General features: G+C 36.1%; 1 protein-coding gene across 1 annotated transcript in view; it reads right to left on the minus strand.

Moving 5' to 3' along the window:
• Positions 1–754: 754 nt before the first annotated feature.
• Positions 755–26,878, minus strand: part of ZNF451 (zinc finger protein 451) — an 89,486-nt gene continuing 63,362 nt past the window's right edge. Inside the window, exons 11-15 of the mRNA XM_027600844.2 lie at positions 26,122–26,265; positions 24,924–25,054; positions 22,924–23,110; positions 15,471–15,539; positions 755–2,648 (exon numbers count right to left, since the gene is read on the minus strand). Coding sequence (XP_027456645.1) covers positions 2,602–2,648; positions 15,471–15,539; positions 22,924–23,110; positions 24,924–25,054; positions 26,122–26,265 — 578 coding nt within the window. The 3' untranslated portion in view covers positions 755–2,601. The remainder of the gene's footprint in view (positions 2,649–15,470; positions 15,540–22,923; positions 23,111–24,923; positions 25,055–26,121; positions 26,266–26,878) is intronic.

The raw sequence follows: 26,878 nt of genomic DNA on the forward strand, positions 1-26,878 counted from the left end.
ATCAAAGCCATTTAAATACTTGAACAGAGATGAGGGCCTTCAGTCTGGATTCCAGTTCTCTCTTAACTTAATCTACATACTAATACACTATTTTTGTAGAGGATTATTTGACCTCATTAATTATATTTTGCCATTATCACAACACAGACTTGGAATCCAAAGACATGTTGTGAATGGTTTGAAAGTCTATCATGTCATTTTAGAATCATCCTGGACTCTTTTTTTTTTCTCTATCCTATAGATCCAATCCATAAGTAAATCCCCTCAGCTCTACTTTTAGAATATACTAGGATTCTTCTCCCCAGTTCCACGGCTAACACTCTGGTCCCAGCCACCATCAATTTTCACCTGGACTACTGCAACATCTTCCTATCTGGTCTTCCTGCTTCTACTTTTGCCTCTGGTGTATATGTTCTCAATATAGTAACTAAAGGTAATCCTTCCCCAAAAGCCAGATCACACCACTCAGTCTCAGAAACATAATCTTTCCCTTCTCTATTTGCCTTCATTAGTTACCACCATTGGATATATTTGCTTATGATAATAAGCAATAATAAGCACTCTATCCAACCCCCCCCCTCCCCTGTTATGTGCTCCATAAAGGCTTTGCTTTGCTCACTGGTATATATCCCCAGTGCTTAGAATAGTCACTGGCACATGGTAAGTACTCAATACTTTGTGAGGGAGTGAATGAATGAATAAATAAATGAATGATGTAATGAAAAGATACACATCTTTATCAATGTTGGAAACATTTACTTTTGATAATAATCCATTTAACTTTCTATAATATCATTCACTGATTACCTCTCCTCTTTGTGTCTAAATTAAGTTCAAAATATGAAGTAATTTTAAAATGATTTTTAATTGCTTAACAAATCAAAATACAATCAGTGACAATTATTAATGAAAACATTAAACAACCCATTTATCTTTTTTTAAGGGTCATGATGAAATATCCCTTTACTGTCATATAAAAAAACTTCATTTACTCTCTACTATACTACTATACACACCACAAAAGCTTAACAGAACATCAGTGTATATCATATATGTGTGTGGCACCTCTAGCAAAGAGGTGTAGATTTCTCTTCCCCACATCTGTTTTTCACCACTCTTCTTTCTGGATCATCCTTTCTCTGCTCCTCACTATTGAGCAAGATTGGGGAGATGTCTTTAAGGTCCAGTCATGACTACCTCCTAAAACCCTGCTTGAAGACTTTAACATACAAATTAAAAGTATAATGTGGTCATTTTGGAAAAATGGCAAATTCTCAACCTACATGTCTGTCTACTTAAAAAAAATGCAAGAAAGTAGGACAGAACTGACATCGTAAGAAATAAAAACACAAATTTGTTTCCAATGTGGACTAGAAAGATTATAGTAATAAAAAAAACAGTAATGCTATTTTACACTAAATATCAAGTTGCAGAGAAAGAAGAAAATCCTAGCCATGATTTTTTTGTTTTAAAGACAAATTTATATTTATAGAAAATTTTAAGTTTGGTATGTAATTACTACTTAAAATCTTTAGGGAAGACATTTATGGTCATGAAGCACACGCACAAAGAGTATGACAAGCCCTTCTTAGTCTTCTAATTATGTAATGTTTTTTATTATTCACAATGGAGCCTGACCATCTAAAAATTAAATGTGTAATACCAAATGTAGGAAACTGACAATTTATTTAATGAATAATTAAAATGAAGACACTTCCAATGAAATAAAAATTTTAAAGGTTAAGGAAGATTACTCCTGAGTAAACCATCAACATTATTTTTTGGAAGAATATTATGTTTACACAAATATATATAAAAAAAGACTAATGTTATTAAAAATACATTTAATTCTATGCAAACATTTTGACATCATTCCCTTTTAAACATTAGATAATACAAGTCACATGAAAGCCTAAGCAGGTAAAAGGAATGGAAAAGGTTTCTTTTTAATAATTTCAAAGAAATTAGGGGTTTTTTTGTTTTAATTCCAGCAATGTGCTGCTCCAATAAAGCAGGACTATACATCTGAGTGAAACCCACAAAGAACATTGCTGGTAAAAGTTTTTAATCTGTTTCCATGATCAGTTTCCATTACTCTCTTCTAATAATCATAAACAAAGATCTCAAAGGTAGTCTATATTAGTGCCACATAAGAAATAGAATTTACAGAAAAACTGAGCTATGACAGCTTTATTTATATTCATTTTCACTCCTAAAAAAATAAACTAGAATCATCTGTAGAGTACAAATAAAATTAAACAACTAATGCTATTTGGGAAACATATAAACAATAGTCAAGAGCTTCTCTATTTTTTAGTTTTTTTAACCTAAATATATAAATTCAAAGTTAACTGGGAAACTGTGATAACTATATTAGAATACATGATTATATCTGCATTAACATGTATTCTATTCCTCTGTACATTTTTGCAAAATAGCACAAAAATACAAAGCAAATATCAGATGCAAAAGCAAAAAAAGCATGTTTCCAAATACATTTGTACTAACAGATTTCTGGTCTCCTTTAGAAAACAAACTCAAGAATTCATTATCCTGAGTCTCTTCAAGGCCACTTGATGTTGTGTGGTAATATCTTTACAATTACATTTCCTCAAGACTTCTTCTAATAGCTTCTTCTAATTCCACATCTGCATTAACAAAACAGAGAATTTTAATATTTAGGGCAGAAAACTAATAAATGTGCTTTATGTAAATCTCATTAACTACATCTGTCTGTTCAAGAAGGAAAGGAAATACAAAGTTGAGAAAACTAGGATGACTTGGCAGTTTCATAAAACTTGAGTATTTCAAATAATGAATATCTGGACATAACCTCAGATTGAATTAACATATGAGTTTACTAAGGAACTTGCAAGTTATTTCCATTTAGGGACAAAAGTCAACAAACTTCTAGGGGCGCCTGGGTGGCTCAGTCGTTAAGCGTCTGCCTTCGGCTCAGGTCATGATCCCAGGGTCCTGGAATCGAGCCCCACATCGCGCTCCCTGCTCCGCGGGAAGCCTGCCTCTCCCTCTCCCACTCCCCCTGCTTGTGTTCCCTCTCTCACTGTGTCTGTCAAATAAATAAATAAATAAATAAATAAATAAAATCTTCAAAAAAAAAAGTCAACAAACTTCTAGAATCACTGACAAATAATCAGTTGAGGCAATGCATTTAAGACTTAAAATAGAAATAGAAAGGCAAAACCATGAAATGCCAAAATCTCACAGGCATTAAAAATTTCATTTTAAGCTTTCTAGCATCACAGGCAAAGAGTGAAACTCATGGCTATATAATGTTTTGAGAAGCATATATTATATATATATGCACTCATTTAACAAATATTTATTGCATGCCCACTGTATACCAGGCATAGGAATACAATAGTGAACAGGAAAGACACTCTTGGGTTTACAAGTGTTTCTCCATTTCCTGGACTTCAACCAGCTTCTCACACCAGATTTATTTCATCCCATCCAGTCCAAAGTCTCTCAGAGGTCTTGGTTCATAGGTACCAGTGATCCCTCTAAGATGCAGCTACACCTTCCTCTCAGCTGGAACACTGGTGTTATGTTTCTGTAATTTAAAATACTACAGGCTAGGGGTGCCCGGGTGGCAGAGTTGGGTTAAGCATCCAAATCTTGGTTTCAGCTCAGGTCATGATTTCAGGGCCGTGAGATGGAGCCCCATGTCAAGCTCCGTGCTCAGCATGGAGTCTGCCTGGGACCGTCTCTCCCTCTGTTCCCCGCCGCTCTCTTGGTCTCTCTCAAATAAATAAATCAGTCTTTAAAAAAAAAAAAAGGCATTCAAACATAAAAGGGTACAGACCATGCTCATGTTGTCTTAATATGATGGGTACTGACTCTACGTGGCTATTTATATTTAAATCAATTAAAATTAAATAAGATTCAAGATTTAGTTCCTCAGTTAAGCAATATTTCAAGTGCTTAACAGCTACACGTGACTATTAGCAACCATACAGCTTCAGATATATTTTCATCATTACAGAAAATTCTACTGGACAGTGATGGTCTGTATGACGCAGTTTAAATAAAGTTCAAAATCAAGCACTACTAAACTAGTATTTCAAGACATGACAGTGGCCCCTAACATTTGGGAAGGAGTGCAGGGGAGTAATTGGAAGAGGGAATGAGGGGGATACTTCTAAAGTACTGGTTGTTATGGATAAATTATGTTCCTCCCAAAACATATGTCCAAATCCCTAGTACCTATGAATGTGACCTAATTTGAAAATAGGGTCTTTGCAGGTGTAATCAATTTAAGATGAGGTCACTAGGTTGAGCACTAATCCAACACAACTGGTGTCCCCATAAGAAAGAAATGCCATGTAAAGACAGACACACAGGTAGAAGAAGATGGCCACATGATGATGGAGACAGAGATTGGAGTGATGCATCTATAAACCAAGGAGTGCATATGACTGCCTGTTAATAACTAAAAGCTAGGAGAGGGAAAATGGCTCTACAGACAACTTGATTTTAGTTTTCTAACCTCTAAAACCATGAGACAGTAAATTTCTGCTGTTTTAACCCTTCTAGTTTGTAGTATGTAGTTATGGCAGCCCTAGCAAATTACTGTGCTGGTGATGTTTTATTTTTTTAACCTGAGGCATGGTTACCAGCTTTGTGAGATGTTTTGTACAATTTTTGTGTGCATTATACAATACACATATACACACACAGAACTAAACACTGGAGAATACCAGCATATAAATTGGGGGGAGAGGATCAGAACTGAAGTGTTCTAGAGTCCTTTTATTGTTGTATAAAGGCAGACACTTTGTAGGTATAGTCTAGTCTTTATTTTTTATTTATTTATTTTTTTAAAGATTTTATTTATTTATTTGAGAGAGAGAGAATGAGAGATAGAGAGCATGAAAGGGAAGAGGGTCAGAGGGAGAAGCAGACTCCCTGCCAAGCAGGGAGCCCGATGCGGGACTCGATCCCGGGACTCCAGGATCATGACCTGAGCCGAAGGCAGTCGCTTAACCAACTGAGCCACCCAGGCACCCTAGTCTAGTCTTTAAATTATATAAATAAAATGTGGCAAAATGCCAATATAACCACAAAAACTAGAAACTATATAATTTACAAACGGATTAAAAGAAAAAGAAAACTAAAAATAAAATAGCAGAAATGAATAAAAAAATATTGTCTATAGTGAACTTCTATGAATTAAATTTGGCAGTTAAAAGATGATAAAAACAAAAACAATCAAGTAGTTCCACTTCTAATAATAGTGTAGCTTATGTTGGATTAACCCTCCCATAGACAACAATTATAAACTATTTTAAGGCACTGGAGAGCAACGAAAATTAGGTAGAAACAGGACAGAAGCTGATCACCAAAAGCAGCAAACTGCACAGGGTTCAACGTGCAGCTTTATGGTTTTGTTGCATCGGGGCATTCGTCAATCCTTTTGGGACAAGGTAACAGAACTTAACCCAGAAAGCCAAACTCTGTGGCTTAAGGCATCATAGACAGAGTCTGGGTCAGTCATAGAAGCTAGAAAGTGAAGCTGCAGGGAAGGTTTATGAAAGAAAGGTATCCCAGGGGCGCCTGGGTGGCTCAGTTGGTTAAGCGACTGCCTTCAGGTCGGGTCATGATCCTGGAGTCCCGGGATCAAGTCCCGCATCAGGCTCCCTGCTCAGCAGTGAGTCTGCTTCTCCCTTGGGCCCTCCCCACTCTCGTGCTCTATCTCATTCTCTCTCTCAAATAAATAAATAAAATCTTAAAAAAAAAAAAAAAAAAAGAAAGGTATCCCAGAAGAAACAACAAAGCAACAGAAGATAGGATCCTCCAAATCTACACTCTTAGTGGACTTCTGAACTGTGCACACAAAGGAGAGGATCTAAGAATCTCAGTGAAAAACAACAGTTGGGAAATAAAAGCAGCAAGCAATTTTAGCTGTTGCTAATGTGGAGGAGGCTGAGTTTGTGGAGTATAGGTCTAGCAAGGTAACTGCTGAAAAAAAAAAACAACATTCCTCAGATAAAAAACAGCAGAATCAAAAGAATCTGTAATGTACATCCACAACATCCATAAACATCAAAAAAGGAAAAAGAAATGTAACTGAACAGTCAAGAGGAAGAGTAACCAATTGAAACTAATCCCCAAGACAATCAAGCTGTTGGAATTAGCAGAAAAGAATTTTAGAAAAGTTCTATTTTCATGGACTTCAGGATGAATGGATAGGAAATCTCAACAGAGAAATGAATCAGTTTTTAAAAAACCAACTAAACAGAAATTCTAGAACTGAGAAATATAGTATTTGAAATGGAAAATTCACTCAGTGAGCTTAACACTGGAGAAGGTAGGAAAAAAGTATTAATAAACTTGAAGGTTGAACAACAGAAATTATCCAACAAAGGGGTGCCTGGGTGGTTCAGTCGGTTAAGTCTGACTTTCGCTCAAGTTCTGTCTCAGGGTCCTGTGATGGAGTCCTGCATCGGGCTCCAGGTTCAACGGGGAGTCTGCTTGTCCCTCTGCCCCTGCCCCATTTGTGCTCTCTCTCAAATAAATAAATCTTAAAAAAAAAAATCCAACAGAGAAAAAAGATCAGAAGAAAACGAACACACCTATGGATAAATTTAAGCCACCTAACATGTATAACTGGAGTCCAAAAGAAGAGAGACCAAGTGGGGCAGAAAATTATGAAGAAATAATGGGTGAAAATTTCTAAAATTGGGGGAAACAGGTGCCTGGCTGGCTGAGTCAGTGGAGCACATGACTCTTGATTTTGGGGTTGTGAGTTCAAGCCTCACGCTGGGTGTAAAGACTACTTAAAAAAATCCTTAATATTGGGGGAAACATAATTACTAAGAAAACTCCAAGTAGGATAAATACAAAGATAACCACATCTAGGGGCATTATCAAGAACTACTTAAATCCAAGGACAAAGTAGAAATACTGAAACAGCAACAGTAAAAAAAGGACACATTACATACAGGGAAACAAAAATACAAATTATGGTGACTTGTCATGACAAATAATGGAGGCTGGAAGACAATGGAAGGACACCTTTAAAGTGCTGAAAGGAAAAATATTTGTCAACTAGAATTCTAAAGCTAGAGAAAACATGCTTCAAAATTCAAGGAAAAATAAAGATATCTCATATAAGCAAAAAAGAATATTCATCACTAGCAAAATGCATATTACAAAAAATTTTTTAAAAATAATCCTTTCAGCTGATGAAAGAAAAATGACACTAGAGGGAAACTCTATTGGAAAGAATGAAGGGTCACTAAAAATGGCAGCTGTGGATAAATATAAAAGGATACATATTTTTTTCTTTTCTTTCTTTAAAATTCACAGCACTGTTTAAAGCAAAAAAAATAAGATTTTCTGGTAGAATTTATAATACATGTAGATGTAATACATATGGCGACTACAGCATAGAGACTTGGGGGAAGGACATAAACTAACCTATAGTATTGGAAGGTTTCTACATTTTAGATAAAGTGGAGTATAGTAGCACTCAATACACTATAAAAAGCAAAAAATATACATTGTAAATCTTTACAGCAACCATAAAAAATTGGGGCACCTGGGTGGCTCAGTTGGTTAAGCGACTGCCTTCGGCTCGGGTCGTGATCCTGGAGTCCCGGGATCGAGTCCCACATCGGGCTCCCTGCTCAGCAGGGAGTCTGCTTCTCCCTCTGACCCTCTTCCCTCTCGTGCTCTCTATCTCTCATTCTCTCTCAAATAAATAAAATCTTTAAAAAAAAAAAATAATAATACAAAGGGCTAAAAAGCCCATAGACCTATTAAAATAGTAAAAACTAGGGACGCCTGGGTGGCTCAGTCAGTTAAGCATCTGCCTTCAGCTCAGGTCATGATCCCAGGGGTTCTGGGATCAAGCCCCACGTTGAGCTCCTTGCTCAGCAGGGAGTCTGCTTTTCCCTCTCCCCTTGCTGCTCCCCCTGCTTGTGCTCTCTCTCACTCTCAAATAAATAAATAAATAAAACAGTAAAAACTAAATACAATACAGTAAAATATAGTATTATAATAATCCAAAAGAAGGTACGAAAGGAGGAACTAAAAGATAAAAGAGGGGACAAAGAGAAAACAAAATGGCAGACAAGAATTCAACCATGTAAGAAATTAAATATTAACAGACTAAATAATCCATTCTTTAAAAGTAGAGACTGTTACAGTAAATCAAAAAATAAGATTGAACTTCATGGTGTCTATAAGAGATGTACCTCTCCCTCTCCCAGTTCCCCTTACCTCCACCCATATGCTCACTCTCTCTCTCAAAAATAAATAAAATCTTGGGCGCCTGGGTGGCTCAGATGGTTAAGCGTCTGCCTTCGGCTCAGGTCATGATCCCAGGGTCCTGGGATCGAGTCCCACATCAGGCTCCCTGCTCCTTGGGAGCCTGCTTCTCCCTCTGCTTCTCTCTCTCTCTCTCTCATGAATAAATAAATAAAATCTTTAAAAAAAAATAAATAAAATCTTAAGAAGATTTCATGATAAAAGGTATTACCAGAGATAAAGAACATTTCATAAGGATAAATGGGTCAATTCATTAGGAAGACACATCAGAAATATAAAAAAGAATTTTTCAATTAAAAACTTCAAAATACAAAAGAATAAATGGACAGAACCAAAGAGAAAAATAATACACAATTACTAATGAAGAATTTATTATCCCTACTGCAATATCTGATAGATCAACTAGATTTAAAAAAAAATCAATAAGGATAAAGATCTGATAGCACCTTGACCTAATTGACATTTATAAAGCATTCTACACAATAAACACAGAAAACACATTCTTTTCAGGTGCATATGGAATGTTTACTAAGACAGGCCACATGTTGGGCCATAAAAATCTCAATAAATTTAAAAACATTAAGTTTTACAGAGTATATTCTCTTACCATAACAAAATTAAATTAGAAATGAATACTAAGACATTCAAATATTTGGAAACTACACGATATACTCCTAAAGAGTCAAAAGGTGAAAGAAGAAAATCCAAGGAAAATTAAAATATTTCTCAAATTGAAATATAGCAAAAATACAAGATACGAAAATTCGTGGAACATGGTAAAAGTAGAGGATTGACAAACTAGTCTGTGGGCCAAACCCAGTCCAAAGGCAATTTTTGTAAATAAAGTTTTACTGGACACATCCATATGCATTTGTTTATGTATTGTATATGGCTGTTTTCATACTATAATAGTAAGCTGAGTAATTTTAACAGAGACAACAGAACTACAATGTCTAAAATATTTACCACTTGGTGTTTTACAGGAAAAGCTTGTTGACCCTGGCTTAGAGGGAAATTTATACCTTTAAATGTTTCTATTAAAAAGAAACATTTTAACTCATTAAGAAGCTATAAAAGACAAGCAAACTGAACCCAAAGTAGAAAAATGGAATAAAGAGCAGAAATCAATGAAATTGAAAGCAGCCTAAAGAGAGAGAAATTATCAACTAAAAAAAGTTCATTCCTTGAAAAGATCAAATAAATTGATAAAATTCTAGTTAGACCGATCAGGAGAGAAAACAAAAATCACCAGTATCAGTAACAAACGAGGAAATAGCACCCAAGATCCTATAGAAATAAAAGGTACATTTGATACATTTGACAATCTAGGTAAAATGGACAAATTTCTTGAAAAACACAATTCTCTAAAACTGACACAAAATGAAACAAAATCTGAACACCTTTATACATTAAAGAAAATAAATCTATTATAGAAAAACCTCCCAGAAAGAAAATTCCAGGACTAAATGGTATTAAACATTTAAAGAAGGAATAAAATCAGTCTTGGAGTGAGTTCAACAAAATGGTGGAGTAGGCAGCTCTAAACACCCGTCCTTTCACAGAAACAATTAAACACAATTAGAAACCATCTGAAACAACTGTCAAATGTCTGAAAAAACCTCAAAGGTTCAGAGAAACCAAGCAAACACTAAATCAAGAAAAAGACAACATAAACACAGTAGAAAAGTTTTGTTGTATTTTTACTTGCCCTTTCTTCACCAAACCTTGACTTGGCAGCAGCACATATTCCTAGCATGGGACCCTGGTCCCTGGTTCCATATGGAGCAGAGTAAAAGTTACAAATTACTGTGTTGTCTGTTTTTATCTGTGTGGGGGCTACAAGAAGGACTGATACAAAGCACTCATCTCTGTTTTTCCTAGCTCAGAACCCATTCAGGACAGAAAAGCACTGAGCATTGCTTAAAACATTGTAAGAATAAAAAATACCACAGCCTGTGGCTAAAGATTATGGTTGGGACATACAACACACTGCCTGATACCCAGAAGGAAAAGCCACAGAAAATTTCTTTGGGAAATCAGAGCATTCAAAAGCACCTACGTAGGGCGCCTGAGTGGCTCAGTTGGTTAAGTGGCTGTCTTGGGCTCGAGTCATGACCCCAGGGTCCTGGGATGGAGTCCCATATTGGGCTCCCCCCTGCTCAGCGGGGAGCCTGCTTCTCCCTCTCCCTCTGCCTGCTGCTCTACCTGCTTGTGCTCACTCGCGCTGTCAAATAATAAAATCTTAAAAAAACAAAACAAAAGCACCTATGTATACTAGGGAATTCAGAAAGCTGGGCAAATGCGTAGGACAGGATGCATGCTGAGAAAATACTTGAAGAGACCCAAAGCTTTCACCACTGGGTGATCTGTACATCAGTGTAAGCCTGGCTAAATATTGAAGAGTTCTAGCACAGAGCCAATTTGTAAACACTGGGAAAGGTGTTTTTTTGTTGTTTGTTTTTTTAAGCTTTTGGTATTCAAGACAACCCCTGGGAAAACACCAGCTGAACACAAGCCAAAAGAATAGAAACTTAGGGGCATCTGGCTGGCTTAGTCAGAAGAGCATGTGACTCTGGATCTCAGGGTTGTGAGTTCAAGCCCCACACTGGGTGCAGACATTACTAAAAAAATAAATAAAACAAATAAAAAGAATAGACGCTTAGATACTTCAATGATCAGACATGACAAGGAATACAGTTCTTTGCAAAAATGTTACTGACCCTGGAACAACATGGGTTTGAACTGTGAGGGTCCACTTATATATGAATTATTTTTTTATAAATACAGTATATTACTGTAATGTATTTTCTCTTCCTTATGGTTTTCTTAATATTTTTATCTGTAGATTATTTTATTGTAAGAATACAGTATATAGTACATATAACATATAAAATACATATTGACTTTTTTTTAAAGATTTATTTGAAAGAGAGAGTGTGCACGTGCACACGCACAAGTGGGGGGAGGGGCACAGGAAGAGGGAGAGGCAGACTCCCCACTAAGCAGAGAGCCTGACATGGGGCTCAATCCCAGGACCTCAAAATCATGACCTGAGCTGTAGGCAGACACTTAACTGACTGAGCCACCCAAGTGCCTGTGTACTGATTTTTTTGTAAGACTTATTTATTTTAAGAGAGACAAAGAAAGAGAGGGTGTGAACATGTGTGAGCTGGGGGAGGGGCAGAGGAGGAGAAATTCAAACAGACTCTGAGCTGAGTGCAGAGCCTGACACAGGGCTTAGTCCCAGGACCCTGAGATCATAACCTGAGCCAAAATCAAGAGCTGGATGCTTAACCAACTGAGCCAGCCAGGTGCCCCTACAAAATATGCATTAATCAACAGTTTGTTATTGGTGAGGCTTCTAGTCAACAGTGGGCTATCAGTAATTAAGCTTTTGGGAAGTTAAAAGTTATATATAAATTTTTGGTGGTGTGTATGTTGGGGGGGTGTCACTGTCCCAACCCCATGTTGTTTAGTTTGTAAAAGTAAACAAATGGACAACTGTAGCCTTCAACAAAAAGCACTATGGGGAAGAGACAGAATATGATTTCCAGAGGTACTGTAGTATTTTGCATACCCAGTTTTCAACAACAACAAAAACACAAAGAATACAAAGAAACAGGAAAGTATGGCCCATTTAAAGGGGAAAAAAATGAGTTAAATTGTCCGAGAAAGCCTACACATTGGACTTACTGGACAAAGACTTTAAACCGACTATCTTAAATATGTTCTAAGAGCTAAAGTAAACCATGGACAAAGAACTAAAGGAAACCAGGAAAACGATGTATGAACAAAATGGGAATATCGATAAAGAAACAAATTATGAAAAGCCACCAAATAGAAATTCTGGAGCTGAAAAGGACAACTAAAATGAAAAATTCATTACAGGAGTTTAACAAATTTAAGCAAACCGAAAAAAGAAACAGCAAACTTGAAGACAGAACAATTTATCCAGTTTGAAGATAAGAAAGAAAAATAAGGGGGGGGCCTGGGTGGCTCAGTCGTTAAGCGTCTGCCTTCAGCTCAGGTCATGATTCCAGGGTCCTGGGATCAAGTCCTGCATTGGGATTCCTGCTTCATGGGAAGCCTGCTTCTCCCACTCCCACTCCCCCTGCTTGAGTTCCCTCTCTTGCTGTTTCTCTGTCAAATAAATAAATAAAATCTTAAAAAAAAAAAGAAAAATGGAAAAAAGCAAGCAGAGGCTAAGGGATAGGTAGAGTATCATCAAATGCAATAAGATATGCAGGTAACTAATACATGTACTGTTTACCACGTACCAGATTATTCTAGTAAGACAGGTATACTAGTATTCCCATTTTTTAAAATGAAGAAACAGACACACAGTGAAGTTAAATAACTTGCCCAACATAACCTGACTCATAAGTAGCAGAGCTGAGTTTTAACCAAGGCAGTCTGAATTCAAAGTCTGCACTCTATACCACCACATTATGTGGCCTCTATTTCCCCTGTCTGGTATACAAAATAGATTATAGAGGACCTTTATGATTGGCATGGGTAGTCAAGAGTCTGTTACTGGTCTACACAGAATAACAAAGCATGAAACAAATCATGGTGGTGGAAGGAGAGGGTAGATAAGGGAAACTACCATTCCTCAAGGTAAAAGTCACAAGCAGATTTACCAGGCCTTTTGCTACCATTTGTCAGGCATTTAGAGTGTTGTTGGGAAGGGAAAGAATGAAAAGAGGCTTAAGAAGTAATTTAAACTTTTTTGAGTTTTGCTGTTAGGTCTGGACTAAAATATCACTTTGCTTCCATGGTGTAGGGTCAGTAAAATCACCCACTCTTCTCCCAACCAAATCGCCTCTATCTTAATTTCCCTTATTCAGCTATAAAGAGATGGGTCCTGGTAGCTCTAACATGTTCTGAGTTTGTTACAAGTTTATTCTTCAACAAACAATTATTTAGTGCCAAACACTAGGTGCTAGGTGCTGTTGAAATAAAAACAACAACAAACATAATCTTACTTCTAAAGAGGATAATAGAGAAAAATTTTAAATCTACCTGGTATGGTTCAGAGGGAGCCCAGAGAAGGCACTAGTTCACTCTCTCTAAAGATGGTAAATCGAGTACTGACCATCCAAAAATGTCTACAGAATGTCAGTTCTCTATGGTTCAACCTAAGAGATATTTGAGCTAGTTCCTGTTGGGTGGAAGGGGATAAAGAAGGGCATCAGAGGAAACTGTGGAGGAAATATATCCCTTAACTTATATGGAACACTGTGTGTTTTTCAAACCTATTTATAAAAAGCATCAGAAAATAAAGCACATATCTAACACTCTGATTTTTCCAGTTGATTTCTCCTACCTCATAACTAGTTAAAAGTTTAGAGAATCTTTTCTTGAATTCTTTAATAGTAATCCTTTTGCCAAACTAAAGAATCACAAAAATGTAAAAACTCTCCAAATCATAAAATAACCATAGATAACAAAATGTTAGAAACTCTGGTACACATTGCATTATACATATCTCAGATTTCCTGGATTAACTAGGAACCATAAAAACTGTGAAGGCTTCCCAAGAGTGGTTATTTAAAAGTTATGATTTTGTGTGGCATCTTCCATGGGATTAGTCATGAGTGGCAAATAAAGGTTGCCAAGTCTAAACTACTTAGATGCTCAATGGTGTTTAACTTTTAGTGGCCTTGATAAACAACTTAGGTGGCAGGTTATTTATTTATTTATATTTTATTTATTTGAGAGAGAGCATGAGCATGAGCAGGGGGAGAGGCAGAAGGAGAAACAAACTCCCTGCTGAGCCGGGAGCCCAATGCGTGACTCAATCCCAGTACCCTGGGATCACGGCCTGAGCCGAAGACATGCTTAGGAAGGCAGACGCTTAACCGACTGAGCCACCCAGGTGCCCCTTGTTTGTTTTTTTAACCCACAAAAGTTCTTTCATTTGTTTAACTCATCATTATGTGGCTGCTAAGCAGTGAGCTAGATCTTGAAAAAACCATGTTGGGAAAACAAGTTGGTCAAAAAACTTGCTTCAAATTAGGCTGCAGATTTACTGCCAACTTCACTTAACCACTGAATTTTGGCTGTAAGAAAGAAAGATTAGAGTTGCCTTTTTTTTTAAGATTTTATTTATTTATTTGACAGAGAGAGACACAGCGAGAGAGGGAACACAAACAGGGGGAGTGGAAGAGGGAGAAGCAGGCTTCTTGCTGAGCAGGGAGCCCGATGCAGGCCTCGATCTCAGGACCCTGGGATCATGACTTGAGCTGAGGGCAGACGCTTAACGACTGAGCCACGCAGGCACCCCAGATAAGAGTTTTCTACTTCACTGAATGGATGAATAAATTTCACTGCCAGATTCAAATTCCCAAACTCCTAATAGCACAAAGCTCTAGTATACTCTTAATTAAACTAATTGCATTATGTGAGAGATCAAGCAAATACACAGAAAACAAATCAGCTGGGCCATTTTGTCTGTGCTTGTTTAGCCAGTTTCCTCCCTACTTTCTAGTCTCCACATACCCACTCTCAAATCTCCAATAACAAATACTTTATTGGAATATATATTAAGGCTCCTACTGTTGTCCTTTAATGTTAAAGGTGCCAGTATAATGGTTTCAATTCTTCTGTGAAGCTTAAACTATTCTCTAAAATCACTGTTTTGTTTTTCCCCATGGTTATTAAGAAGCACAGTCAGTTATGCAAAAAACCAAAGTGAATAAATGGGCATATGCCAACCAAATAGTGGTACAGCCAGGTAATGACTTGATGTGAGGTTAATACAAAAGTTCTTTTTAACCTATGGAAGAAAATAGCTTTTCCTTTAAGAAGAAAATAATTTATAGAAATAGTCTATTAATATTCGCATGTAAGTGCTTGTTTTCATAATTCTACTGCTTAACATTTAATATTCTTAATTTAATACTACTTAAAATAAAGAAAAATTTGGAAACCAAAACCTTCTAGCCCATTTGCAAAGTTTTTCTGCAAGGGGTCAGAAAATATTTATTAGGCTTTTGTCCCTAACTCATCTTACATGGGAAAATGCAAACTCTCCTTTAAACAAGGAAAAAATGTTTTTGAAATTCAGGGGTAGGAGGGAGTAGGTGAAGAGCAGGTGAAGAGGCAAGAGAGGGAGCAATTAAAAAACACACAGATATAGTCAAATAGAAAAAGGATTAACTTCATTAGGTTACCTTCTGTGGATCTCAATTCTTCTTCTGTTGAAGTATTTTTTATACCCAGGTTATCATCACTGTCACATTCTGTAAGGCAGAATCAATAAATGCAAATTTATTTCTGAAAAAGTTACTGTGCCATAACTTATGTATTCTCAAACAATACTATTTTCGATGACCTCTTCTATATCCAAGCTTACTAATTACAATTCATTATTATACCTCTTTCCTTGTAGGTTTTTTTTATTATTAAAGATTTTATTTATTTCTTCATGAGAGACAGAGAGAGAGAGGCAGAGGGAGAAGCAGGCTCCCAAGGAGCAGGGAGCCGATGCGGGACTCGATCCCGGGACTCCAGGACCATGACCTGAGCCGAAGGCAGACGCTTAACCATCTGAGCCACCCAGGTGCCCTGTAGGTTTGCTTTTTAAAAATGCTTACCAAATACTACTTAAATTAAGGGGGGGGGGAACTCATGAAATAGTCAACTCAATTTTAGCTCTGTATTCAAATCATTTGAAAAATTCCTTTTAGCACAACTGTTGATGAAATATAAAATTCTATTATTTAAAAAACTGGAAATTAAGAAAAGCTAGTATGCTTGTTTAAATCTAGCAAATAAATTCCAAAGTTTAATTTGCATGAAATCATCTTAAAAATTTTTAAGAATGGTTAAGATAAAACTCTTATTTTGAAAATCATGCATTCACTGCTACAGAGACCATAGGTTTAAATTAGCAATGCCTCTTCATGGCACAAACTCACTTACCTGGCATCTTAAATACTTTCATAATGAAAGATCTAAGTCTATAAAAATGACATTGGCTGACCAGGTATTGCCAAAGTCACTTAAAATTTGAACCAGTGACCAAATATTGGATTTATCACTTTAACTACATTTAAATCAATATATACATCATAGTGACTGAATCAGGGTTTAAATAACTGAATATAAGTCATATGGACATATTTGATTCTGTGGAAAATATGTAAAAATTCAAATATACATTTAAAAATTAAAGATTTTTTAAGTATTTATAAATGAAAACCACTATATTTCACTTATATTTCTCTGCTGCAAAAATTTGTTTAAGTCATCTTTTGCCAGTCTAGCAAAAATACTCTTGTTTTTGTTTTTTTACAATCTGTTATATATACCTAGGAATTCAAGTATTTCAAGCAATGTTTTAGGGAAATAAAACATTCCATTGACAATTTGAAGAACAATAATTTAAGCCTTAAAACGTTAGAAATAAAGAGAAAGTACCCAAGGTTTTTGTTATTACAATTCAAAGTTAATGCCAGTCAAAAGCAGCATGTCTTAACTGGACTGAACAATTCATCATTGCATACAAGGCCTAAGGCAAAACTGCAGGTCTGAATCACAAGGATCAGCATGAGCCTCAGTTGCAAAAATTAAAAAGGTTTCCTTTCCCTTAAACAGCACCCCCCTGAAGAGCAGAGAAAATCATTAATATTCTTTCCTATTTTCATTACCTTAAAAAGAATTGTATCATATAGATTTTTAGGATGTTGCCCAAAAGCAACAGCCTAGAGACAGTCTCATTAACAGGCTGAAGAAACAGGCAGACAGACTTTTAAAATTAAGTTCAACAATTATTTTATATAATGCCTCCTGGATAGAGCATTGATGCTACTTCAATCAGCCACATTTTCACATAGGTGAACTTTTATGTTCAATATTTAAGACGGTTTTAAAAATCTGTGTAATTGATATGGCTCTATAGATACCAACCATACTTAAGGCTTCCTTCCACCCACTCATTCCAAAATGAAAACATAAGGTAAACAGATATGACAAAGTCCTAGGTCTTGTGTTCATATTCAAAAAAAATTATCTTAAAGCATAGTAAAATCTGTTTTCAGTGTGAATTCACTAATTCATAATAGCTTCTGTTTAAGTTCATCCTTGTAATACCTAAGAAAAAATATTCTAGGTAAGTTAATACTTCACAGAAAACTGCAAGGAAGATGTTTAACTACTAAAGAACTATAAGCCCCAACTGAACACACAAAACTGTGTTTTTAAAAAGAAAATTTTACATAAATCAAGTCAATGTTCTTAAACTAAGTTACAAGATCTGGCTAAGTTGTGTTATATTTAAGAGCCCACAGAATTTTTTATATAAGCAATTATCACCAATGATATAGTAAAAAATGGTAATGCAGAAATTCAGTCACAGAAAAGTGGGGCTGAGATAGGGGCTTTAATTACGATGAAAGGGAATTTACTTCATTGTGCTGATCACTTTCCTTAGCTATGTTTAACATATAATCAGAAATACCAGAACCCACAATCAAACCTCTTTAATTTCTGCTCCTCCCATGCATCTTCCTAAATTTTATAAAAAAAAAACAACCACAACTCTTATATTTGGTATCTTTACACAAACTCTGCAATGTCATTACACTGCAGCAAAAAGTCTCTCATTATATTTTTCAAGGAAATGGTTAGAATCAATGATTCACACTGAATTCTCTACATCACAAAATCAGACATTTTTGTCAGTAAAAGCCTCAGCCTTAGCAGGAGATACTGGTAAGGAGAAAAATACTTGCAGGTAGCTTATTTTAACCTTTCTGGACCTCTGCTCCCTCATCTATGAAATGGGACAATCTAACACATCCTACCTCAAAGTGTTGCAAAGAGAAATAACGTGGAAGTTATTCTTTAAACATGTTTTTAAACGTCTTCAAACATTACAAATATAAAAAGTAGCTAGCATAGTGGCTGGCACATTATAGCCTTCAATAAAGATTAGTTCCCTTTTGGGGAGTCTGGGTGGCTCAGTCAGTTAAGCATCTGACTCTTGATTTTGGCTCAGGTCATGATCTCAGGGTTGTGAGATGGAGTCGTGCCTTGCCTCGGGTTTGGCGCCGGGCATGGAGTCTGCTTAAGATTTTCTCTCTCCCTCTGCCCCTCCCCAGAGCCTCCCTCTCTTAAAAAAAAAAAAAAAAGTTCCCTTTCTTTTATTTAAAAAAAATTTTTAAAGTAGGTTCCACACCCAAAGTGGAGCCCAATGCAAGGTCTAAAATCATGACCCGGAGAGCAAGACCTGAGCTGAAATCGAGTCAGATGCTTAACCAATTAAGCCACCCAGGTGTACCCCCCGCCCTTCTCTTCTTTAAAACATTCAAAGATTTTATTTATTTGAGAGAGAGAGAGAGAGAGGGTGTGAGAGCATGCGGGGGCGGGGTGGGGGTAGGAACAAAAGTGAAGGAGCAGAGGGGGAGGGAGAGGGACAAGCAGATTCTGCACTTAGTACAGAACCAACTTGGGGCTGGATCCCATGATCCTGAGATTATGACCTGAGCCAAAACCAGTAGCTCAACCAACTGAGCCACTCGGGTGCCCCTCGTCTTTAGAACATTTAGGTGACAAGTTATAACCGCATTTTTGGAATATGACTCTTGAGTTAGAATCAACATATATTTGTGAATAAAATGTAAAAGGTCCAAAAGAAGAGAAAGTCTACCTGGCTCCTTTGATTAGAATTACTAGAAAGGATCCATGTATCTTGGCAAGTTTTAAAACAGTGAGGAGTACACTATAAAACAGAGCTGATAAAGGATAAGGGGGCCAAAGGGGTCAATTAAGGACAAATTAATAAATGTTTTAAAATATCTCTACAGGGATTTATATTTATACATTTATCCTAGCTGTAATCAAAATGCTGGTGCTGGAATCCTGATGCTTAGAAGGAGAGGGATTTTTATAGGGCAAAAGCCATGACATATTCAAATCTCAAACTTAGTCTACAGGCTTACTTTGCTGCAAAAAGTAAATGATTTACCCTAAGTCAGAGATCTAAAAAAGTACCAGTAGTAAAGCTACTTAGCTGTTCCCTCCATGCCAAGCTAAAAAGTAATACCTTATGGCCAACTGGCTGGACATTCATCATTCATATCAGCCACTCTGAGTATCTCTATTTTTACTAAGATAAACACCTCCTGAAAAAAACCTTCAATTAACCGAAAAACTGGCAAAGACTAAAAATAAGATATCACATAATCACTGATTCTCATGACACTATTCAACAGATTCTTCCTTGTTTATATAGGAAGCTCCAGTCTAATATCACTTTCTGGCCCTAATAATGGAAAATTTCTAAAAAGTTAGAAATAAGAGGTTCAAACTTCTATCATTTGTCTATGCTATGGTGGAGATTTAAAAAAAACTGAAAAATCAGCAGACTGTCTCTAAATCAATGATTAATATAAGAGAACTTCTCACTGGATGTTACTTACAGTATGAACTGCTGTCATATCCTAAGGAGAGTTCTGTGGTATGGTTGATAACTAGGAGCCTTGAGACCACAAATCCCCTGAAGTTGCATGTGGTATTATATATACATGTTCATTTTTGAGGAAAGCAGCACTGAAAGCTTTTGTCAGATTCTCAAAAAGGTCCACTGATTTCCACCCCAAAACCGAACTGCCTTAAGAAACTGTCTAGCTGTTAAATCTGAAGATAGGAACACTGTGCTAATAAGCTAGAAGGAAGGAGTTATCCTGGCATTCTTAGAGTAACCAAAAGTACCTAAAGGCCCAAGAAGAACTGTAGTATTTGTGGACATTGAGAAATCTTCTAAGTCCCAACATTGTATCAAGTATCATTTTTAAACAAATACTATTATTCTACTATTTACAAAGCCATTTGTTAGGAAAGGTGATAGAATAAAGTTATCCAAGGACTGTTCTTTGATTTTCTCGTTACAAAGTTCACTACTAGGCAATTTGATGTCTTTAAGTCTTCGATAAAAAAAAAAAATTGTCTTAAACTGAATCTGAACATACTGTGATTCAGTATAACTTATTTTTTTGAATTTCAGAATTAGTTACAAAAGCATCTTCAAATCTAGGTCTAAATGAAACATCATGATTTAAGGACTATACATATCTCTGGCCACTTAGTTTTAATAATTCTCATTACTTTTAAAATGTAGTGGGTATAAGCACATGAAAAGATGCTCAACATCACTAATCATTAGCGAAATGGAAATGAAAACCACAATGAGATACCACTTCACACCCATTAGGATGGCTATCATCAAAAACAAACAAACAAAACCTAGAAAATAACAAGTGTTAACAAAGATGTAGAAAAACTGGAACCCTTGTATACTCTGTAGGGATGTAAAATGATATAGTTGCTATGGAAAACAGTATGGAAATTTCTCAAAAAATTAAAAATAGAACTAGCTTATGATCCAGCTATGCCACTTCTGGGTACATACTCAAAAGAAATAAAAGCAAGGTCTTGAAGAGATATTTATACATCTATATTCATAGCAGCATTACTCACAATAGTTAAAAACATGGATTCAATGCAAGTATCCATTGATGGATAAATGGATAAGCAAAATAAAGTCTATACATACAATGGAATATTATTCAGCCTTATAAAGGAAGGGAATTCTGACCTTTGCTATAACCCAGATGAAACTTGAGGACATTATGCTAAGTTAAACAGGCCAGGCACAAAAAGACAAATGCTGTGTGATTTCACTTATATGAAGTATTTAGTCAAAATACTGTAGAATGGTGTTTTCCAGGGGTTGGGAAAAAGGGAGCGGGGAATTACTGTTAAATGGATATAAATTTTCAGTTTTGCAAGGTGAAAAGAGCTGTGAAAATGGATGATGGTGATGGCTGCACAAAATGTAAATGTAGGAAACACCTGAAGTACATACTTCAGAACAGTTAAAATGGTAAATCTTATGTTCTGTATATTTTACCACAATAAAATCTACTGAAAAGAAAAACTAAGGAAAAAAAAAGCATTTTCTTCTTACGGTAGTAATAATAAAAACAGCTGCTATTTATTAAGCACCCACAGTACTTTATATGCTGTGCTAGATACTTTATACATATCACTAATTCTTAAGACTTTATAGATATAAAAAGTGAGGGTCAGAAAAAGTTGAGTAACTTGCCTGAAATCACACAGCAAAGCAGCAAAGTTAGCATTCAAACCAAAGAAAGTCCATGCCCTTCTTTATGCACTGTACTATCTCTGTATTTCACAAAAATTCAGAATAAAGTACACAGGTGTCCCCAAAGAGCAGTAAACTCAAAAGAGCACTGAATATGAACGAATGATTAAAAAAACACCTAGTGCATAGGGGTACTCAGAGGGGAACAATCAGCATGTAATAATAACCTATATCTTACCTCCAACCCTAATATACCCATGCAGACCTACTTATATGCAGCTCTCATTTCCAAAGAAAGTTGGTAAGAGAAGCAAATCCCTAACAGTTTTCACAGTGACAATTACAAAAGAGATGTTCCCCAAAGCAGCAGCATAGGAAAAGGAGAAAAAGGGTCAGCCTTGGGCGGCAAAGATAAAAATTTAAGTACTTTTACAGGACATTAAGTAGATGTTAAGGACTGGGGACAGGATGGCAAAAGAATAAAAGAAAAAGATTAAAAAAAAAAAAAAGCAGCAACCAAAGATAAGAAAAGCAAAGGGATGAAAACAAAAATTACAGAATAGAAAGATAAAATTCAGTACTAAGGCATGACATATGTATGTAAAACAGAGTTGATTTTCCTTTAAAGAGCAATTGGGTTACTAGATTAACGATTCCTAACTTTGCAGAAGTAAATTCATCCAATGTAATTCAGTGATGAGAGTAAAATTCTTCAGAATGGGTTTTCAATCAAGATGTGGCTCCAAACATGCTGAAAGAAAAAAACGGCTAGGAGGAGAGTTGGAAAACTTAGGGCATAGAGTATAAATGCCAAAAATAGTTTTTCATTGAGGTCATACATCAGTATCTTCAAATCTTAGTCATGGCTGCAAACCATTAGGATATTTAAAAATTTGTTCTTTTCTTCTACCATATTTCAGAAATTATGAAAAAAACTCAATCTGAATCCCTAGAATTACATCCTTTCTTAGGTACTTCTTAGTGAAACTGCACATAAGCACACCCTTTCACTGAACAGTATCAGAAAGCCAGAGAAGAGTGTAAATCCTGGGACTAGGGCAGGAGGTGCTGACCCCTTCCAAGGAATTAAAGATCTCTCAGGGCTTCATTTTTGTCCCTGTCAACCTCTTGAAATTGTCTTTTTTTTTTCATATTATTATTTATTGCTTTCTGGTTTAACCTATAAGCAATTAGCTTTCTGAAAAAGTGAAGATAAATTTGGTATTAGAAACAGTGAAAATCTGGATTCTGAGCTTTGCAAAATTGCACTAACATATTTCAAATCATGAATATATATTTTATATACATGAATACAGATTTTATCTAATAGATCAGAAAAGGCTCCAGAAAATTCTCAAACACTAAAGAATGAAAGAAAAGGAAAAAATAAGTATGAGAACACGATGCTCTAGTGAGCAGCCAACAGTTCACTAGTGGACAGCAGTTTATTGGTTTCTCTCAGCAGTGAAGTCTCCTCCTCTTGGGCGGTTTGCACTGTGACTGCAGCTGCGTACCTTTGGTGGTATCAGATATGCTATTTAACAAGGCACACATCATATCTCCCTCTAAATGGTGAGGGTTTAGTATATGTGCTGGCCTCTGAGTCTTCTTAAATTGATTCTCTAGCTCCAGAAAACCTTGATCTCCTGAGAGGATGGTGAAAGGAATTTGCTTGGGTAGTTGTTCATCTAGACGGCCAGCCTAAGTTGGAACAAAATGCATATGTTGATAGAAATCAGTACTTGAGGTTTAAATTAAGTTACATCTATTTCAGAATGAACACATACCTAGAAAGGTGTATTTGTTTATTTTAAGATTTTATTACTTTTTATTTTTTTTTAAAGATTTTATTTATTTATTTGACAGAGACAGACAGCGAGAGAGGGAACACAAGCAGGGGTAGTGGGAGAAGGAGAAGCAGGCTTCCCGCCGAGCAGGGAGCCCGACTTGGGGCTCGATCCCAGGACCCTGGGATCATGACCTGAACCAAAGGCAGCCGCTTAACCGACTGAGCCACCCAGGCGCCCCATGATTTTATTACTTTTTAAAATGAATCTCTATACCCAACGTGGGGCTTGAACTCAACCTTGAGATCAAGAGTTGCATGCTCCACTGACCGAGCCAGCCAAGCACCCCTAGAAAAATATATTTAGCTTGTTTTCTAGCTCCCACCAAAATATGATATAAAGATCTCCTTCATAAATAAAATATGCCATGTTTAATCAAATGTAAAATGCCATCAATTGTCAGATATTTTATGTGCCACCAAGAAAAAAAAAAAGCCAAAAGAAGTACATAAAGCTGGAATGCTATAAGGGCTACATACTTAATCTAAGGGTAATAATATGTAAGAAATAAATCTGCCATAGAGAGAGGGTAAGCAAGGTAATTTGCGTAACTCAATCTTAGCACTGAATAAATGGAAAAGGAAATGTCTTATGGTTTAAAATGTAAGCAGCAGCCAACAAGTTTGCAGAGAGGGACAGTACCTGGCTGGCTTGGTAGAGCATGTGACTCTTGGTATCGGAGTCATGGGTTCAAGCCCCATGTTGGGTGTAGAAATTACTTAAATAAATAAAAAACTTAAGGGGTGCCTTGGTGCCTCAGTTGGCTAAGGGTCCAAATCTTGATTTCGGCTCAGGTCACGACCTCAAGGTTGTGAGATGGAGCCCTGTGTCAGGCTTCACACCGGGCATGGAGCCTGCTTAAAATTCTCTCTCCCGTCCTCTCCCCCTTGCCCCTCCCCACTTTCTATTTTTTTTTTTTAAAGATTTTATTTATTTGTTTGAGAGAGAGAATGAGAGAGAGAGAGCAAGCATGAGTGGGGGGAGGGTCAGAGGGAGCAGACTCCCTGCTGAGCAGGGAGCCTGATGGGGGACTCGATCCTGGGACTCCAGGATCATGACCTGAGCCGAAGGCAGTTGCTTAACCAACTGAGCCACCCAGGCGCCCCCTCCCCACTTTCTAAATAAATAAATAAATAAATAAATAAATAAATAAATAAATAAACTTTAAAAAAACACACACAAATACCTAAAAAACAAATTTGCAGAGCAAATTCATGCTATCAGTGTGATACATAAATCCTTAAGCAGAGAATTTAATTTAAAATGGGTCTCAGGTTGGTAGCTTCTCTAGGTGACTGGAAGAGAAGCAAATGCAAATCCCATCTAGACCAATGGTGACTGTTAAGGTGCCCCCCAATTTCAGAGATGTTAAATGTCAAAGTATCTTAGCATACATCAAGTATAATGTCATCTCTTAATCATTATTCTATAAATAGTTAAGGGTCTACAATGAGTAGCTGACAGTCTGCTAGGAATTGGGGAAAAAGGCAGTAAATAAGTATGATATGGGCCCTTGCCCTCATTAGTCATAAGTAGAACCCAATGCAGAAGGTTTTATACAAAAATACAGCACTGAAGCATGCTCTATGTCATTACGATCCAAGTGGAAAGGAAATTCCAAATGGGTCCTAGATTCATGTTAGATTTTTAATAAAACAATCACTCACATGCATACATATGGCAAAATCAGCAGCATCTTTCCTTTTACTACAACGAGGATGAAGGAAGAAGCATCCAATCCTATTCAGGTAATTATAGATCTTACAGTTGACTGGAGGCTTCCAATTGGTGTTTCCTCCTATTATTTTTAGAAAAGGCATAAATGATAGTCAAACAAAAAAAAAAGAACACTAGATACAACTGAAAGCTCAATCATGAAAAAACACTATTAGAGAAAAATTTTTCTAGAGGGTAGGTACTAGATTAGAATGCAGAATTCAATTCCGTGTGGGTATCACCATTTTGTTGCTTTACAAAATCTTGGCAAAATAGGCCGACTTCTTTCAATCTGCCTATTCATCTGGAAACACAGAGGTATGTTAGTGAGAATCAAAAGTAATGTGTGTGAAAAGTCTCTGAATGGTATACTTCTATAAAACTATATTAGTGGTTTTTTTCACAAATATGTCAAGGCTACTCAGTGGATAGAAATTATGGGCAATCAGCAAAGCTAAATTTACTAAAAGACTGTACTGGATAACTTTATCCAGGTCAGTACATTTCATTCTTAAATCCAATCCTCCTCTTTTTATGTTGTTCCCTATCAAACATGAATTTTATTGGATGTTCACTATACTAACCTTCTGTAAATCAAAGAAGTCTCTCTCCCTGTTTGGTCAATGGTTTGTAAAGAGATATTCAGATGAATTAACAGTAAGGATGAACTGAAGAGGCAGTTGTGGCAGGTTGAAAATCATACTAGTTCTGTAGCCATGAGGCCCAACCAAGTTCAAAAGCTAACTCTACTATTTATTAGTTTTATACTTTGGAAAAAAATAAACTCAGCATACTTTCTTATATTTTAAAAAGGAGATAAATATAATAATCAGTAAACATGAATTAATACCAAGCACAGTACCTGGCACACTGCAGGTGCTGAATAAAGGCTTTTTCAATTTCAAATAAAGGATCTTTTTCAAAGATCCACAAACTTTAGGTCACCAAAGAGAGTTAACATTTACCACACAGAAATGTAACGAGAAAAATATTCTAGCAGAGTAGCTATAATGCAAAGTGACAATATTCTAGTTATGTTTGTATGTTCTAATCAAGAAGGTTCAAAAGCAGTCCTTTTAACGTGAAACATATTCTAATGGAAAAAAGAGGAGAGGGTATCATTTCAAATGTTTTCCTTATCAACCATACCTTGAAAACCCCAAATAAATGTTCCTTGGTTAAGATGCCCTGGTAGATGACCAAAAAAGTTTGACCAGTTATCAAAGTCTACAAAGACTATATGAGTCATGGTTCGCAGATAATCCAAATCTGGAAGCTCAACAACTTCTTCATCTGAGAAGAGAGAAACATTAACCTGAGTTTGGTTAAGAATTAGCTAAAAACATTTTAATTGCTCAAGTTTAAAAGATATTAGAGACTATACAAAAGTGTTAATTTTGAATATTATTAATTTCTAAACCTTTTCATGAAGTCCAAACTTGTACATGACACAGTATACTAACACCAGATAAAAAATATTCTGAACATTTCAAAAATTTCATTATTCTTTCTATATATTCATGCCACTGACCCTAAAGCCTGCCTTTCTTTTTCTAATTGTTTTTTAAAAAGACATATTTATTCAGCGTCATAATGAGGCTATCACATTTAGCCATCAACAGCATGGGTGTTAAAAAAAAAAATCTGTATTAAAATCCTTTGTTGGAATGCTTTACACTTTCCATAGAACAGAAACTAAAACAATCTGTTATACAATTAGTCACAAATACAGTCCTCGAGATTTTTTGCCCATACACGAGTATTCTCTCAAACATGTCTTCTTTGTAGAAGCTAGGCCCTGCCACCACTGTTTGGTTGAGTTCACAAATCCGTTGTAACATGCAGCTTCCCTGTCACTTCTCTGGCTCTTCTCTCTTGCTAAAATTTGTTTCCTGGCAGTAATTAA

The sequence above is a fragment of the Zalophus californianus genome, chromosome 7 (assembly GCF_009762305.2).
Source record: "Zalophus californianus isolate mZalCal1 chromosome 7, mZalCal1.pri.v2, whole genome shotgun sequence".
Classification (NCBI taxonomy): domain Eukaryota; kingdom Metazoa; phylum Chordata; class Mammalia; order Carnivora; family Otariidae; genus Zalophus; species Zalophus californianus.